We start from the raw sequence: 17,261 nt of genomic DNA, 5'->3' as shown, positions 1-17,261 counted from the left end.
AGCTTTGCTTTGAGAGGAAACCCTCAGAAGAATCCACTTCAAAGGGGGACTGGACTATAAAAATGAGGTGCAAAAACACACCAGGGAATCTCACTCTCTCTCATTCACCCAAGATGACAAAGGATACTCCTGGGGGAATTCTGTGCCACTGTGTGCGCTAGGGTAACCAGATGTCCCGATTTTATAGGGACAGTCCCGATTTTTGGGTCTTTTCCTTATATAGGCTCCTATTAACACCCCCCCACCACCACCACCCCCATCCCGATTTTTTAGTCTTGCTGCCTGGTCACCCTAGCGTACACACATAATTCAAGTGCTGTGCATAATTTCCCTCCCCCCCCCCACAGAAAATAACTTCTACCCAGAAAGTTGTTGCAGTTCTGCCTTTTTCCCCACAAGAGGGCGCTGTGGCGCTAGAACAGAGCAGCCGCTCCCAGATAGCCCCAGCTACCACAGGAAAGAGAAAGGCTGCAGTGCCTTCTTCACAGCACCTCTCAGTCCAGGTCAGGAGACACGGGATATGGGGAGACGGACAGCATGAGCACATGGGGGGGCACAAACAGGGGTTCATAAGGGCTAGTGGAGGAGGACAGACAAGGGCAGGGGCTGAATGGGAGTGGAGGCACAGGGCCACGGGGGGAATGGAGTGCAGGGCCTCATGGGGGAAGTGAGGTGACTGAGTGGGTGCACAGAGACATGGGGACAGGGGCGGGGTGCAGGGACACATGGGGGAAGGGGGCCGCTATGCGGTGGCATAGAGACACAAGGACGGGGGAGGAGGTGCAGGGACACATGGGGGTGCAGGACACATAGGGATGGGCAGATGTGCCTGACTGAATTAGAGAGGCTAGAGGTCAGCCAGGGTCTTCATGGGGGAAGCTCCCTAAGAATCCCTCCTCCTGTCCCCTCCCCCAAAACCCTGTTCCATACTTTTCCACCCATATTCAACAACCCTCACACCCAAGCTCCTTCCCAGCAATTACTTCCCTCTCCCTCAGCTCCTCTCTTACCTGACTCCCCCAAGCCTTTGCACGGCTTCTGAGGGGTGCGGAAAATACGTTTCAGTAGTGTAGTTTAAATTAATTATTACTCAGAGTTCTGTATTAATATGTCTAGTAAGGAACCTGTCCAAAAATAAAAAATAAAAAATTCCAAATCTCTTTTTGTTGTCTGTATTGTTACAGACATACTTCCTGACAGGTATTTTTAAATAAATTGCCAAAATAATTGAAACTGGTGTGATTATATTGTGTTATTTTGACAACTAAAATACACAGAATTTTTCAAATTTTAAAATATTGTGTGCAGAATTTTTAATATTTTGGTGCACAATTCCCTCCGGAGTAAAAGGAACCATCCTGATGGACTTTGGGAGGGGTTCTGACCAGAGAATTTGGTCAGCTCTGTTGCAGGGAACACGTGGTAAGGATTTTACCTTGAACCAAGTCTAACCTGTTAAGTTTTAGTTACTAGAAAGCATTTTATCTTTATTTCTCGTCATCATTTCTGACTTTAACACCTTATACCTGTACTCACTTCTGATATCTCTCTTTATCGTTAAATAAATTTGTTTCATTCTTTAATCAAAACTAATCCAGTGTTGTGTTTAAACTGAATTATCTGGTAACGCCAGTAAAAGTAGCAAACTGTTATACATTGACCCCCTCGCAGGGGCCATGGACCTGTACTATCTGAACTGTTCAGGAGAGGACTGGATAGTGCACAACACACATTTTTGGGGAAAAAAACTGGAACTGGGAGTGTGTTAAGGCCATCCTGCAAACGATAACCAAGGCTGGTGGAAGCCAAAGTGTTGACTTGAGGGTGGCTGGCAGGCTGTAGCTATACACAGACACTCAGGGAGTGACCTGCATGCTGTTTGAGAGGCCCAGGTTGGGAGCTACAGCAGCAAAGCATTGGGAGGAACCCAAGGTTGCAGGGCAGGTGGTGACACAGACCATCACTGGTCTGGATTGCACCCCAGACTGTGACAGCCTCATTCTCCTTTTAAGTTACTTTACACCACTCTGGAAGCGTTAAGGTGCCTTAAAGTGGGAGTAGGTGCAGATGTGTTTTGCGCCCATTCTAAGGCACCTTAACACTGCCAGCATAAAGGAGAATTGGGTCCTTTGTATTTAGTAATGATATATGCTAGGTAAAGGAAGGTTACTGATCTTATAACAACTGGAGTTCTTCAATATGTGAGGTCCCTATGAGAATTCTCTGTGGGTGCGCAGTGTGACTCCTATTTGCACTTCTTGATATGACTGTCCCTTGAGGAGCCAGATGTCTAAATAGGATAATACATGATAGCATTAATGGCATAGATGTGCTGTCACTACAGACTTGACCTTTGTAAAAACCCGCGGGGCTGCTGAAAGGACAAAGTGGAGCACCTTCTATTGGAAATGGTCTCATGCACCATAGAACGCAGGTATCGCCGGTGCGCTGGGTGGATAGCGTGTCTTAAATCAAAAACTGCAAACTAGTCACCTTCATTCAGAGAGGGAATTATGACAGCCAGCGTAATCAGCCTGCATGCTGAGTGGTGGATGAAGACATTCAACTGCCTGAGGTCCAGGATGGGTCCACCCCTCCTCCTTTCTGGGCATTGGGAAGTATTTGGAATAAAAGCCCTTCCTCTTGCATTGAGAAGCTACTGGCTCTATAGCTGGTAGGTGGATTAGGGAGTCTACCTCCTGCCTGAGAAGCCTCTCATGAGAAGAATCCTTGCAGAGGAACGGTGAGGGAAGTTTTGGAAAAGGGGTAGACAGGAACTCAATTGTGTTGAGGTGGTGTCTAAGACCCATTTGTCCGTAGTTAAGTGCTGCCACATTGGAAGAAAACAGGCCAGGCGGCCACCAAAGGGGGTGGGGAAGACTGGTTGTGTGAGGACTGGTTGATGGCTCTTGATCGTCCCTCCAAATGACGGCTTGGTAGACAGCTGTGTCTGGAGAAGGAACAGTGGTGCAGTGTGTCTTGCACACTATGCCATCTGGCTCTTTCTCAGTGGCTCATAGGACTCCTGGGGATAGAGCAGCTGTGGGCTTGGCTGGTATCTATACTGTGGCAGCTTAGAATATTTTCTGTGATGTGCTGGGGTGTATATTCCAAAGGAATGCAGGGTGGCACCCGAGTCTTTAAGTGAGTGAAGTGATTCATCAGTTCTTTCAGTGAAAAGGTTGTTGCCTTTGAAGGGGATATCTACCACCACCCGTACATCCTTTGGGAAACCCAATGCCTGCAAGCAAAAAGACCCTCTAGCAACCACTAAGATCGCCATGGAGTGAGAAGCTACGTCTGCTGCAATCAGTGAAGCCTGAATGGATTACCTGGCCTCTAGTTTTCCTTCATCTAGAATAGCTAGAATTGGGGCCTACATTCCTGGGGTAATTTACTGATGAACTCCGAGAGATTGTTACAGTTAATAACATCATATTTCGATGTGGGTTCCTGGCAGTTTGCAACATGGAAGAGTAGAGTGGCTGGAGAAAAGCTCTTTCTGCCAAAGAGATCTAGTCTCTTGTCATCCTTGCCCGTACCATAGTGAAATGTATTTCACTCCATGACCACTTGGACAAGCACGGAGTTTTGGGTTTGGTTGCGAGAACAAATATTCTGTGCCCACAAAGGGAACAAAATACTTCTTTTCAACCTTCTTCGGGGTAGGAGCACAAGTGGCTGGTGTAACGTCTTGATGATATTTTTCAAGATTTACAGGTTGGTTCAGAAACGAGAGCTAAAGCTGGAAGCTTCTTCGCCTTCATTTATCCTTTTGATTGAGTTTTTCTCTCGAGACCTTTGCTCGAAAAATCACATGCTTTAATTATATCTTTGCAAGTCAAGGACTTGGACATTGTTACAGCTTCTTGACTGATGTACGCCATCTTAAATGTCTGAACCAGATTACAGAGGCTGATATTGATTCCCAAGTTAAGGCACCAGTATTATTGGGAAATAAGATGTTTGATTATTTGCAAGTCATCTACTCTGAGGAATATGACCCTGAGCAAGAGTACAAAATGAGTCACTGTCCAAGCCAGACCCCTGCTTGGTTTCGAGATCCTACTAATGCATTCCCAAAACAGAAATATTTGAAGAGATCTACGGATTTGAAGTGGAGAAAGTGCTCGCAGTTATGGCGCAGGAGATGGATCTAGCTTATAAGGAGATGAAACAAAAGATCCTTCCAGTTATCACGTGCCTGAAAGACCTCAACACAACAAAATGAGAAAACTTCACTTAAGCATTTCCTTTTTGCAAAGTGCAATCTTAACAGCTGGTGATGGAACGGACTCAGTCCAAGCACACGTTGAGAAGAATTTCTGAACAAATTTAGTTTGCATGAACTAATCAGACATTCATCTGGGCTCAAAAAGGGACTTTAAAATTTGTGGGCTGCCTTAATTAGCAAAGACAATCACTGTAACTTCTACAATAGGAGAACAAATCTTTAGCTGGATGAAACTGGTTAAAAAGGTGCCGAGATCTACCTCGAGTGGACTATTTGTTCTTTCTTGCTTGTGAAACGGACATAGTTGACTCCCTGCACATGGAGAAAATAACGGAAAAGTGGAGTGCAATTAAATTACGGAAAATTTCCCTTGATTTAAAAACATTTAAAGTAATTATTACTTGCCTGTTTTGTTGCTTCATCATAGGCTGCAGGATTTCTGGTTTAGTTAGCCTGCAACCCTGACACTATTCAGTTACATTGTGGGAACAGTTTGGTAAATTTTTTAGACTTCACCCTCCCCCCCCCCCCCCCAATTTGAGATCCTAATTGGTACCCCTTGTGTGCCAAATGTCATTCCAAAATTACCTCATTAATAGGGAGTGCCACGTTGGAGGGAGCCATTGACTACAGAACATTTAGGAGCTTGTGTATGGGATCCTGAATCTCTTTCAATGGGATCTAAAGGGTTTTAGCAATCCTCTGGAGAAGTTCTTGTTACTGCCTGTAAGCATCTGGAGGGGTTAGGAAGGGGTCATCCCTTCATCCAGAGATGATGATGCTGCCATCAGCAGATCCAGTGGAGCTGGCTGCTCCAATTCCTCTGGAAAGTGTTCTGCTGGTCGTGATTTCTGTTGAGAGCAGAGCCCCGTCTGGTCAAAGTCTGGGAGTCAATAGTAAGTGTCCCAAGCACTCCAGTATGGCCAATGGGCAGGATCACAGGGGTAGGGGCAGACCCCTTGGGGGGGTATCATTGATTGCTGTCATCAGGTATGGGTCCATCAGATGCAAGGGTCTCCAGAATGCTTTAGAAACCCTATCTGGGCTGATGCTCAGCATGGGGACTTGTCGGAACTGGAGGTATTGGCTCCTGCTCTTCCTCAGAGTACAAGGTGTCTGACTCAAATGGCAGAGGCATCAATACCATGTGTCTTATGGCAGCTCTCCAAGGCATATTCTGGTGAGTATGGAGCATCCCCAGCTCTGCTCATGGTCAGGACTGGTGAGTAATGGGTGGGGAGTGTAGTGACGTGTCTCACTCGCACCAGGTCCAACAGGATCAATGATTCCTGGTCCGTGTAAATTGTTACATCCTTGAGAAGGGTGTACACCAAGGTATGGCCGGAGGAAAACTGGCCAGAATCGTTGGTATGGGATCTGTCAATGCAGCCTGAGGTATGGTGTCATGAGGTACTGCTGGAGGCAGATGGCGAGTGCTCTTGACTGACTGTCCATATACACTTTCATGGCTGGTTTTGGGCCACTGGAAGCTCATGGTACTGTCAGTGCTGTCCCGTGTTCCCCATGAGCTCCAGGCACACCCACTCCAGGGCATGGAGTCTCACTTAGTCACGAGCAAAGGGGAGATGCCACCCTCTTCCTCAAGGACTTATGGGAAAATTCTGACTTCTTATGTGGGTGTTTCTCTCTACCCTCATTATGTTTCGTCTTAGAGGAGTTGTTGGGCCTACTTGAAGATGCTGGAGGGACACTGGTGGGAGGTTCTGGTCGATGCGGCGGAGAGCAAGAGAATCCCAGATCAGACAAAAGCCTAATGGAGAGCTCTATCAGATGCCTGAACTCCTGGGACTGCCTGCTAGGAGGGGAAAAGGATTGACAGATGTCACATTCTGATGGCAGTAAAGGTAGCTCTCATGCAGGTCACTTACTGTAATACCCAGTAGGCAAGGCAAGGCTTGAAGCATCAGACCTGGGGCTTAAGCACTCCAAACATTGGGGGAACAGGGGAACCCCCTGATCCCTGTTAAGTAACTACAACTTATAAATTGACTAACTATCAGAGAAAAATGATAATAAAAACTGTTTACAATACGTACAGGTTAAAGCCCAAGCAAGTTCGAAGGCTATGGACATAGGAAAGTCTCGTCTCAGACTGTGAGCGGTAGAAAGGAACTGACGAGTCAGTCGGTCTGTGCCAGCTCTTATGCCTACAGTTTGCAGCATGAGGAGGCACAGATATGGAATTTGGATACTGCTATGAAGAATTTCTGGTCCTGAGTGTTCAGAGTACATGCACACCCACAGTGAATACCCATAAGAACCAGCACTCAAAAAAGATCTTAAGCTAGAGCCGATCAGAAGTGTTCAGATGAAAAAACACTGGCATTTTCCAACCAGCTCTAATTAGAGAAGAGGACTTGTTTTCCATAGCCTCTGGGGCTTTGTAAAATGAGTTAGTAACTAAATATAGGCAACCAAACAAAACATGTTAAACATGGTAACCTTCCTGTGATGTTCTTCCTACAACTCCCAGGTATCCACAAAGTACTTTACATACAAAGAAAAGGGCGGCGGCAGATACTCGCAGGACAGCATGGGGTATAAATCAGGGCAGAATCTGGCACAGCAAATCCAAGTCTGTATTTTGTCTTCAATTCTCCAGATTTGTAAGAGGCATTTGCTTAGTTTCTGTTAGAAACGAGATCCCAGGCATTGTTTCCACATGTGATTGGAAACTGAACAGCGATTTGTCCAACTACTACTACATCTACATGTCTGTTATTCAGACATAAGCGGGGTGAAAGTGAGCCGGTACAGGCCGATATGGCGTACCGGTAAGAAGCCGTTACCACCCCGTATGCAGCCCACAAGCGCAATGGCAGTGCTTTATTGTCCCTGTCCCTTTTGTCTCCCCTGTTGGCGGCCCTTTTAAATTTTTGCCCCGGGCCCTTTTAAATTGCCGCCGGAGCCCTGAGCGGCAGGGGCCAGGCAGCACAGATGGGCTGGCTGAGGGATGCTGACCCCCCCGGCGCCCCCCTTCCACCCAAGGCTTGGCCCCCGTACTGGTAAGTTTATTATTACTTTCACCCCTGACCATAGGTAATGTGTTACTTGGCATTGCTATTAGGGGAGAATAAATTGTGAACAAAATAAGAAAAAAAATGCCAACAAGTTGAAGTAGCCCAACATCACTTCAGAATAGGCACTGAAACAGTGAAAAAGGTGGGCAAGGAACTCTTGGACAAATTAAGGGAATGAATAAGACTGAACCAACTTGACCTCCTTTTCTCCAGTGTAAATCGAGGCATTACCCTGGAATCAGAGAAGTTTAGTTTACACCACTGTAACTGAGAATAGAATTTGATTCAGCATCTCTCCTGGTCTCTCTTTGGTCTTTCATATTGCTATACATGCAAGGAAGCAGAAGTTGTTTCACACCTTTGCTTTTGTTATTAATAGGGTTGTTTTCTGCAGGGCTGTGTGGAGAGACCAAGGATATCACTGTGTGAAAACTTTTCTTATGAGAAATGTCTTTTTAAAAGAAAATGACTTCTGCAGAAGATAGTTGATTGCAAAAAGACTTCAAAGACTTATCTGATTTTTGTTCTGTGCATGTGTGATTTTCCAAATCTCCTTGCAATAGTCAAATACACATAGCTGAATATTAAAACCAATTTTATTAACAAGGGGACTATTGGCCTGGCCCATGAGGTTGTCCATACTGTTTATAAAGTTCAGCAGCTGGCAAGACTGTCAACGTCCTGACATGATTTCTTTGAGCAGATTTCTCATAAGAGTTCCTTGAGCACAGCTGGGAGCGTGTCCCTCAGCCCCATTATGGATAGGGCCCTACCAAATTCACGGCCATGAAAAAGGGGTCATGGTCCATGAAATCTGGTGTCCCCTCATGTGCTTTTACCCTATACTATACAGATTTCACGGGGGAGACCAGGATTTCTCAAATTGGGTGTCCTGCCCAAAAGGGAGTTGCAGGGGCATCACAAGATTATTTTAGGGTTGTCACAGTATTGCCACCCTTACTTCTGGGTTGCCTTCAGAGCTGGGTGGTTGGAGAGCAGCAGCTGTTGGCCAGGTGCCCAGCTCTGAAGCCAGCAGCCTGCCAGCAGCAGCACAAAAGTAAGCATGGCAATGCCATACCATGCCCCCTTTACTTCTGTGCTGCTGCCTTCAGAGCTAGGTGGCCGGAGCGTGGCGGCTGTTGACAAACGGCCCAGCTCTGCAGGCAGCAGCGCAGAATTTAGGGTGGCAATACCATATCATGCCATCTTTACTTCTGTGCTGCTGCTGGCGGCAGCTCTGCCTTCAGAGCTTGGCTCCCGACCTGCAGTCACTGCTCTCCAGCTGCCCAGCTCTGAAGTCAGCGCTGCCGTCAGCAGCAGTGCAGAAGTAGGGGTAGCAGTACCACAACCCCCTCCTTCCCCACAATAACCTTGCAACCCTCCCCCCCCCCACAACTCCTTTTTGGGTCAGGACCCCTACAGTTACAACACTGTGAAATTTCAGATTTAAATAGCTGAAATCATGAAATTTATAATTTTTAAAATCCTATGACAGTGAAATTGACCAAAATGGTCGGTGAATTTAGTAGGGCCCTAATTATGGAGGAAGCACTAATTAGGGCCCAGAATTCCCCACTTGCCTTCAACAGCTGGGAAGGACAGGAGGTCCACCTCCTAGACAGTAACCAGTGGCACTAAGAGAACCACAATGTGCCTGTGGCCTTTGACTGAGAGGAGACACTTCTGGCAGAAATCTCAAGCTAAACCTGACCAGCTGCAGCTAATTTGTTCTTTTGACTCCTATGCTGCTGCTGTGTGGGAAGTGAAGGAAGGTCTGTTTGCCTTCACCACATCTTCAACCAAATCTCACAGGGCAGAACTGTTGTACGTGATGCAAAGCCTGGTTAATCTGAGCTGCTCTTCTCCGTGACAGCACAGAATGTTTGTATGTCTTGCAGACAAAAGCACTTGGATGTCCTCAGCACTGTCTGCTTCTGCCTTGCATTGCACAGTTGTGAGGGCACAAATGCCAAGCCTTCCCTGCTCCCGTCTCAGCAAACCAGCGTTGCTCGCTGTGGTTCTTTTGGTGTATTATTAAAAGGCAATATCACTGGTAACTAAGCCAGTGAGCATTTCACCCTTCTAAAACAGGACAGTGCTATAAACTAAGCAGTCAAAAGAGAAGTAGTGGTGGAAAAAAATGACAAAACCAATTGTCTCAGGTGTTAAATCTTTCACATGCATTCTGGGTAAGAGGGCCGTAATACAGAACCCTATCAGACAACGCAGGAATGCAGCATACACTGACCTGTGTACATTTTCCATTGCTGCTACTTCTGCTAGAGCAGCTAGGCTAAAGAATGCAGACACAGCTGGCATGCCTGGCGTAATACTATGAGTGTCCTCTGCTTCTGTGCTTCTTGAGCATTCGTCATTGCAATCGGTCTCCGCACTTGATGTTTTTTGGAGACTACTCTGTGGTAGCTCCTTTGGTTTTTCCTCTATAACAAAAGAAAGAAAGTAAAACTTGCAGGCAGCGGGGCAACAAAGTCAGCTACAGCTGTGTACTGAACAGTGCTTAGTATAAAGATGTTAACATGCATTTTTCCATCATTAATTGAGACTTTATCATCTGTAATCCAAATTTACTACTGGGGCTCTCTGCCTCCCTCTAATGGCTGGATGACATAGAAGTTTATGCTATGCACTGTGATCTAACACATGGATTTTTTTGCTCAGGCAGTGGAAGCTCATGCTTTTAAAAAATCCAGAGATCCCGAGTTCAATCCCCACTGCTGATGACCTACCTATGGACATCACATTACCCCTGTCTTTACATACACTACAGGGCCCAATTTCACATCCATTAACTGCACCCGCTATGCAGGCACAGTACCTTCGCTTTGCTGGACCCGTAGCATGTTACCTTAAGAGAGGTAAACTATGTTCCAGCACTCTCTCTGTGTGCCTCTCCACTCCTCATACAGAAGTTTAGAGAGACAGATTTTTTTTGACATCTAAAATTTTTATCCAACAGTAAATTGCCTATTTGGAGCTTATTGAGTCCCTAGATGGTATGACCCAATTGGTACCTGTTTTTATAGAATTATTTTTCCAGTACAGGCTTATGACCTCTTCCGTACTAGGGATATGTTTCCCTACTAGTTTACTTATACCTCAGAACCACTCTCAATAATCTAGATTTATCATAAATTTAGACTCTCGTCTCCTTACCCTGAGCCCCTCCTGCTGGTGAGACTCGGCCATCTGCTGTCCGAACAAGATGTGTGATCTTAGTTTTCCTCGCTTTCCTCTTCTGGCTACCAACCAAGGGTTCATGCAGCAGTGTTGGCTCTGGAGTATTTGGGACAGATACAGAAGTTTTATTCTTCCGTGCAGGCTCACTGGGGTTTTTGTCTTCTGCAAGTATGGCTGAAATGGGACAAGTCAGTTACAATTACAAGTCAAACGTAAAACACTAGAATTGCTAACTATACGCACATTCGTATCTGTCTGCACATGACACTTACAATACTCACTAATGGGACTGCATGAAATTTGCAGGGCTCGAGTCATGGAAGTGTTTGTGAGCTGCACCTTGTGTTTTGGATTTGCAAGGAATAGTATTGGACCAATTCTTGCAGGTTTCTCTGAGGTTCAAGTTTCTATTGTTTTAAAAGGATCTAGCGAGTACAAACTGTGACAGACTGACAATATCCTGCAACATCCTGGACACACCTTGTGGAATTAAGAGAAACTTTATTGAATTAAGGCTAATACCTTTGGGGTCCATTATATTAAAAACATAATAGTGCATGTTATTGGGAAACTGTATGCAACTCCTCTAGGAGGGGGACCCTAATGTAATTCCTCTGATTTTTGGTCCTTTGAAGCCATCCCTTGAAGAGGTTCGCATATACTAGTTTAAAATGGATTCTCCAGGGGCCAAGAGACAGAAAAAGGATTTTTTGGATAAATAGCCTGGTTTTAAACAGGCTCAGGGCCTTCTTCCTGATCCAGAAATGGCCAGGCCATTAGGGTAGGGTTGGAAAGACTGGGCTTACGGAGGACCCATTAAACTGTGAGCTGAAACTGTAATGAACTTAACACCAGAAGGAAATTCTTTGAGTGGGGTTCTGAAGGACTGCTCCTGCCAGAGCCTATGTTAGTGTTGGGGGTTAACTCTGGTAAGCTTATTGGCATGCATGTAGGTCCCTTTTATTGTTCTCTGTAGCGCTTTTAGCTTAAGAATTAAACAGGCTTGCATAAGAAGTGCTGTGTGGCACTTTATAAGAGAAAGTTACTTATCTTAAAATAACTGTTCTTCAAGACATGTGGTTCCCTACCTGTTTTCCACTACAGGTATGTAAGTGTGCCATGCTTGGAGCTGGAGATTTTGAAAGCAGCATCCATTGGCCCGCATATGCACCCTGGCTCACCTTGTCTCTCAAATGCAGGGGATAAAGGGTGAGGTGGACTGACCACCCCTCCAGTTCCTTCTCTATCGCGAATCAGAGAAGATCTAAAGCATAGGGGAAGGAGAGGAGGGGTAGTGGAATACAGAGAGGGATCACGCATCTCGTAGAACCTCCAGTTACTATAAGGCAAGTAACCTTCTCTTCTTTGAGTGCTGGTCCCTATGCGAATTCCACTTTGGGCGATCGACAAGCAGTACTCAGAGAGGAGGAGCATGTGAGGTTGTAGACGGCAGAGTCAAACGAAGGACTGCCATTCCAAAAGATGCTGAGGAGTCCTGTACCAATGCATGGTGTCTTACAAATGTGTGGTTGGTGCTCCTCATAGATTCCTTGCAGGTATCACGTAAAGGCACCTCTTGAAGAGATTCCATAGATGTTGCTTGCTCTTACCGCAAGAGGAGGAGGAAAGATTAGACAGCTGATAGCCAAGCAAAATAAAGCCAAAGATTCCTTTTGCAATTCTTTGAGAGGATATAGCCTGACGCCTGACCCTTGACCCTAAACTATGGCGACAAATAGTTTAGGAGACCTTCTGATTGTTTTTGTTCTCTGCAGGTAAAAGGCCTCTGAACATTGAGGGGGTGGAACCTCCTTTCCACTGGGGATGTGCATAGTTTTGGGAAGTAAGTGAATTGAGAGTGTAAACATAATGAAACTTTGTCCTTATGGAATATAGTATATGGAGGATTTGGTATTAGTGCTCCAAGCTCACCAACCCCCTTGGCTGAGGTGATAGCTACCAGGAATGAGACTTTCCGGGATGGGAGAAACATGGAGCAAGAAGCTAATGGTTCAAAAGGAGACTTTGTGAGTACTGAGAGAACAAAGTTAGAGTCCCATTGAGCATAGGCTTTTTTATAGGCAGAATGGTTCTGATTAGGCCTTTCTAGAATCTGCTACTCAGTGAGGTGCGTAAAGATCAAGTAGCCCTATGAAGGTGGATGGTATGCACTGATTGCTGCCAAGTGGACCCATATGGTGCTGATAGTAGGTTTGTCTATCATTAAGGAAAGAATATAGTCCAGAAGGAAAAGAATATCTGCAGCCTTTGGGGATATAAGTCTTCGATGCACCCAGACAAAAAAATGCTTCCACTAGGCTAGGTAACATTTTCTAGTGGAATCCTTGGAAAAGATATTCTGTACAGCTTGAGAACATGATCACTCTAAAGATGACATCCAGCCAAAAACCAGGCTCTGAGATGAAGTGGACGTGGGTTGGTATGCTTGATCTTGTCATTCTCCAGGTTAGGAGATTGGGAAGAATGACTGGTGCCTGAAACAACATACATAGGAAGTTCAGGAACCAAAACTGTCTAGGCCAGTTTGGGGCAATGAGAATGACTTGTGCCCTGTCCGGCCAAATCTTGTGTAAAACCTGAGGCAGGGTGGTAGTGAAGGGAAGGCATAGTTCAGATGATCTGACCATGAAAAGAGTAGAGTAGGATGAGAAAACAGAAATTCTACCCCTCTGGCTGAGAGACTGTACGATTTCTCTGACCCCTTCTGGGGTAGGGGTCAGGCTGCTCTATCTGGCTCCAGGATGGCTCTGTTAATAAGGAGCGCTATTTGACTGGAGCGGGAAGACTGAAGGATGCCCAGAAGCTTGTGCCCCTCAAGAGGAATCTGCAGCTCTCCTGCAATTCTGCAAAGGACTTCCTGGAATTGATTATAGTTATCGGGGGTGGAAGGGATGGGACATTGGAGTTACTGCCTCATTTGGAGACTAAAATGGCAATCTCATCAGTTCTGGTGCAACTGCTGGATCCAGCACATATTCCTCATCCGAAGTGGGATCTGGGGGCAGCTCCGGCTGTTCTTTCATGGGGAGGGAAGAAGCGACTCCCTAGCAGATTGGGCTGACTCTGTGGGATGGTACTGGTTCCATAGCCTCCAGTATGGCCAATAGGATGGATTGAATGAGGGTTGTAGAGGTCCCCATGGCATGAGGTACCGACGGCTCTGAGGCAGGTGATGAGGTGGACGTTGGGCACAAGCTGGTCCAGCTCTTCTGACCAGGAAGGTGCGTCTTGGAGGAGGGAATAACGGTTCATCAGGCACTTCAGAATCTCCCGATGAGGAGAAAGCCAATTCTGGTTCCAATGGCGGAACTGATGGTGCCACTGGAGGGAAATCATAGCCTAAAGATGGAATGGGAGACAGACTCCTCCCATTCCCATTCTCTAGCTGGAGTAATAATCTCTCTCAAGGGGAAGGGACTTGATAGATGGGGAGACTCCGGGTCTGGGAGAGCGAAGAAGTCCTCAGGAGGAGCATACGGTAGGTCTTGGCTTTTCCTGGAGTGAGAGGGGTCCTGTCCACCCAAACCACCAGAGCCACTGTAGAAACAGTCAGTGCCACAGCTGTTGAAGACAAAGATGGTATCATGGGTAACCAATGCTCTTGGTGAATGGTCTTCACCAGTGTCAGGGGATCCTGGCGTTTGTGTTTGGGGGTACCGGAGGCACTGGTACCACTGAATCAGATCTGTTGCTAATGGAGTCCTAGACTTGTGGGCTTTCTTGTCATGCCTCTGAAACCTAGGCTGTACTAAGTTCTCTTGGGCTGAATTTATAGACTTGCTCGGTTTAGGCAGGGCTGGATCCTACATCTTCAAAGTGGATTTGGAGGAAGACAGTCTCTTGCTTATGAGAATGCTCCCTGCTCTCCAGATAAGACCCCACAGAGGGAACTGTGAGGGCAGACTCTCTCGCTCCTGAGTTGGACCTCCTGGCAGGAGGCGCATTCCTTGCTGAGTTAGGCTGATGTATGGGGGTGCGGGGGAAGAGGGTGTACCCAGGCCTGGGTCTGATTGCGGCCTCATGGGCTTTTCCAGTAGGTGCTTTCTAAAGCTAAGTTCTTGTCCTTCCTGGGTACGGCTGGGGAATGAGTGGGAGATTCTGCATCTCACCACGATGTAAGCTTCTTTGATGCAGTACAAGCTGACTGAGAAGGCGTGCGGGCAGGAAGCACTAATTTTGAAGCCTGGAGTCCTGGACAAAAGTCCAGTATCCAACTAGGGATCCAGTGGGATGGGGGCGGGGAGGGGGGGACGGGGAGACAGAAGGGGGCCTCTCTAGGCCTGGGAGACTTACTACTCATAAAAAAATAAAACTAGCAGATTAAAAAAAACCTATTTACAGATCTCTAAATATATTCACAGGTAACGGAGAAAGCTGAAGCTTTGGAAACTGGAGGTTCTGACCCGGACCACACGGCGGTGAGAAGGAACCGGAGAAGTGGTTGGATCATTTGTCTCCTCGGTCAGAGGCACGAGGTGAGCCAGGGCGTATGTGTGGACCAATAGACAATGCTTTCAAAATTCTCTGGCTCCAGGCACATGGCGCGCGCATGTGTACCCACCCTGGAATACACAAGTGACCAGCACTCGCAGAACAATTACTCTGGTATTAGTCTCTGCCTAAGCAGACCTGCTTACTCTCTCTTCAGAGTCTCTTACTGTATATTCAGGGCTGGGACTGTGCCGCCTGAAATGCCCTGGTCAGAAGGGAGTGAGAGATGCATTTCCACTCAAGAGAGGTGACGGCCAGGGCAACTTGAAGCCTAGGGGGCCTTTTCTAGACTATAGAGGGGGGAGTACAGATGCTGTTGCCCTGAACTGTGACACAAACAGTGGGTGAAATCCTGGCACCACGGATATCAATGAAAATAGGATTTAACCCAGTATGTAAAAGACCCTAGACTAGGAGTGGCTAAGTGGTGGTGGTCAGAGGACTAAATGCAGCCCAAGGAATTATAAAAAGCAGCCCACTTCTGTGCTCATCTTAAAACAGAGGAACTTGGGTACCTGGACTCTGTAGACACAAATTTGTTATACTACTGGGCTTCTAGAAAGTCACCAATGTACTCACCCCCACTCCCCCAAACTCCTTTGTTTGGCAAAGTGTGGAAACTGCTTGCTGTATGAGGACTACTTTGTGAGTTGTAGTCTGCTATAGAAGTAATACAACATTTGCAAATTTGACACCATCAGATCAGGATTAAACAAAGACTGTGAATGGCTATCCAACTACAGAAGCAGTTTCTCCTCCCTTGGTGTTCACACCTCAACTGCTAGCAGAGCACCTCACCCTCCCTGATTGAACTAACCTCGTTATCTCCATACTGATTTATATCTGCCTCTGGAGATTTCCATTACTTGCATCTGAAGAAGTGAGGTTCTTATCCACGAAAGCTTATACTCCCAATACCTCTGTTAGTCTTAAAGGTGCCACAGGACCCTCTGTTGCTTTTTACAGACTCAGACTAACACGGCTACCCCTCTGATACTTAACATAATACTTAGCACTCAGAGTGCTTTTTATCTTCAGAGTGAGTTACAAGCATTAACAGATCACCTCTGTGACTGGCTAAGGATAATCCCCACTTTACAGATAGGGAAACTGGAGGCAAAGATAAGTTAAATGACTTGCATAAAGTGAGAGTAAGGGAGTCAAAGCCACAATTAAAACGCTGGAGTTCCCGACTCACATTCTCAATCCACACTCCCCACTTACCCTTTGCTGTCTACCCCAATAGATAATATTGTTGCCTTTTAAAAATAGTAAATACACAAGTAAGGCAATGGTTAAAAGGAAGAAAAAAACAAGACAGATTAAAAGGTGAACACTTAAAAGAGAAATCAGATAAGGAATAAAATACTGTGATAGAAATAGTGTATACCTGAATACAGACTGTCTATGTTACGACGGCTACAGCAGCACAGTTATGGTACTGCAGCTGTGCCTCTAAGAGTTGTAATATAGACACTTTTTACATAGACAGAAGGGGATTTTCCATCTATGTACTTAAGCCACCTCTCTAAGAGGTGGTAGCTAGATTGACGTCAGAATTCTTCCGTTGACCTAGCTATGTCTACAGTGGGGGTTAACTATATCACATAGGACGCAATATTTTTCACTACCCTGAGCAATGTAACTAGGTCAATCTAGCTACAACCAGTTTTTGTCTTTAAGTGGGAGATATCTTGATTTTTCTTTTATTAGTTAAGGGTGTGTATACTGTATGCATGTGTGCATTAGCACTTCTCAAGACCTCGGGGGAAATGCCAAGAAATAATCTCCAGATTTAGTTCACCCTAAAATATGGTCTCCTAAAAATAATTCAGTCTGCATGCATGCTTCTAGATTGGTAAAAGTATATAGAGGCTCTCAGCTAACACTTCTGCTTATCAGATGCTGTTAGTCTCCATGCATCAGAAGTGTGGTGTTAAACTCTGGGCAGGAGATGGGGGAGGAGCAGGAAGCAGACCAACCACTACATGCAACAGTGAAATCTAGTGAATCTAGTAAATTTAGATTTAGTGAAATCTAAAGAGGAAGTTCCACCTGAGTCTGAAGACTCCACTTAAAAGAGTAACAATAATTTGGCTTTAATACTCAGATCAGGGATTCTCGAACTTCATTGCACCGCCACCTCCTTCTGACAATAAAAATTACTACACGACCCCAGGAGGGGGGAATCGAAGCCTGAGCCCACCCGAGCCCCACTGCCCCAGGCGGGAGGAGGAGAGGGCCAAAGCTGAAGCCCAAGGGATTCAGCCCCAAGC

At 46.1% G+C, this 17,261-nt stretch overlaps 1 protein-coding gene across 6 annotated transcripts in view; it reads right to left on the bottom strand.

Annotated features, from left to right (window-relative positions):
• BBX (BBX high mobility group box domain containing) overlaps positions 1 to 17,261 on the bottom strand; it is a 209,828-nt gene that overhangs the window by 12,621 nt on the left and 179,946 nt on the right. For 5 of the 6 annotated variants that reach the window (XM_054045385.1, XM_054045389.1, XM_054045378.1 and 2 more), the window contains 2 exons: positions 10,450 to 10,647; positions 9,524 to 9,716 (listed from right to left, as the gene is read on the bottom strand). In XM_054045385.1, the coding sequence (XP_053901360.1) occupies positions 9,524 to 9,716; positions 10,450 to 10,647 (391 nt within the window). The remainder of the gene's footprint in view (positions 1 to 9,523; positions 9,717 to 10,449; positions 10,648 to 17,261) is intronic. The other variant, XM_054045408.1, reaches the window with a different exon arrangement.

The sequence above is a fragment of the Malaclemys terrapin genome, chromosome 1 (genome assembly GCF_027887155.1).
Source record: "Malaclemys terrapin pileata isolate rMalTer1 chromosome 1, rMalTer1.hap1, whole genome shotgun sequence".
Classification (NCBI taxonomy): domain Eukaryota; kingdom Metazoa; phylum Chordata; order Testudines; family Emydidae; genus Malaclemys; species Malaclemys terrapin.
The sequence above is the reverse complement of the archived record's forward strand: the minus strand, read 5'-3'. Positions and strand labels throughout refer to the sequence as shown.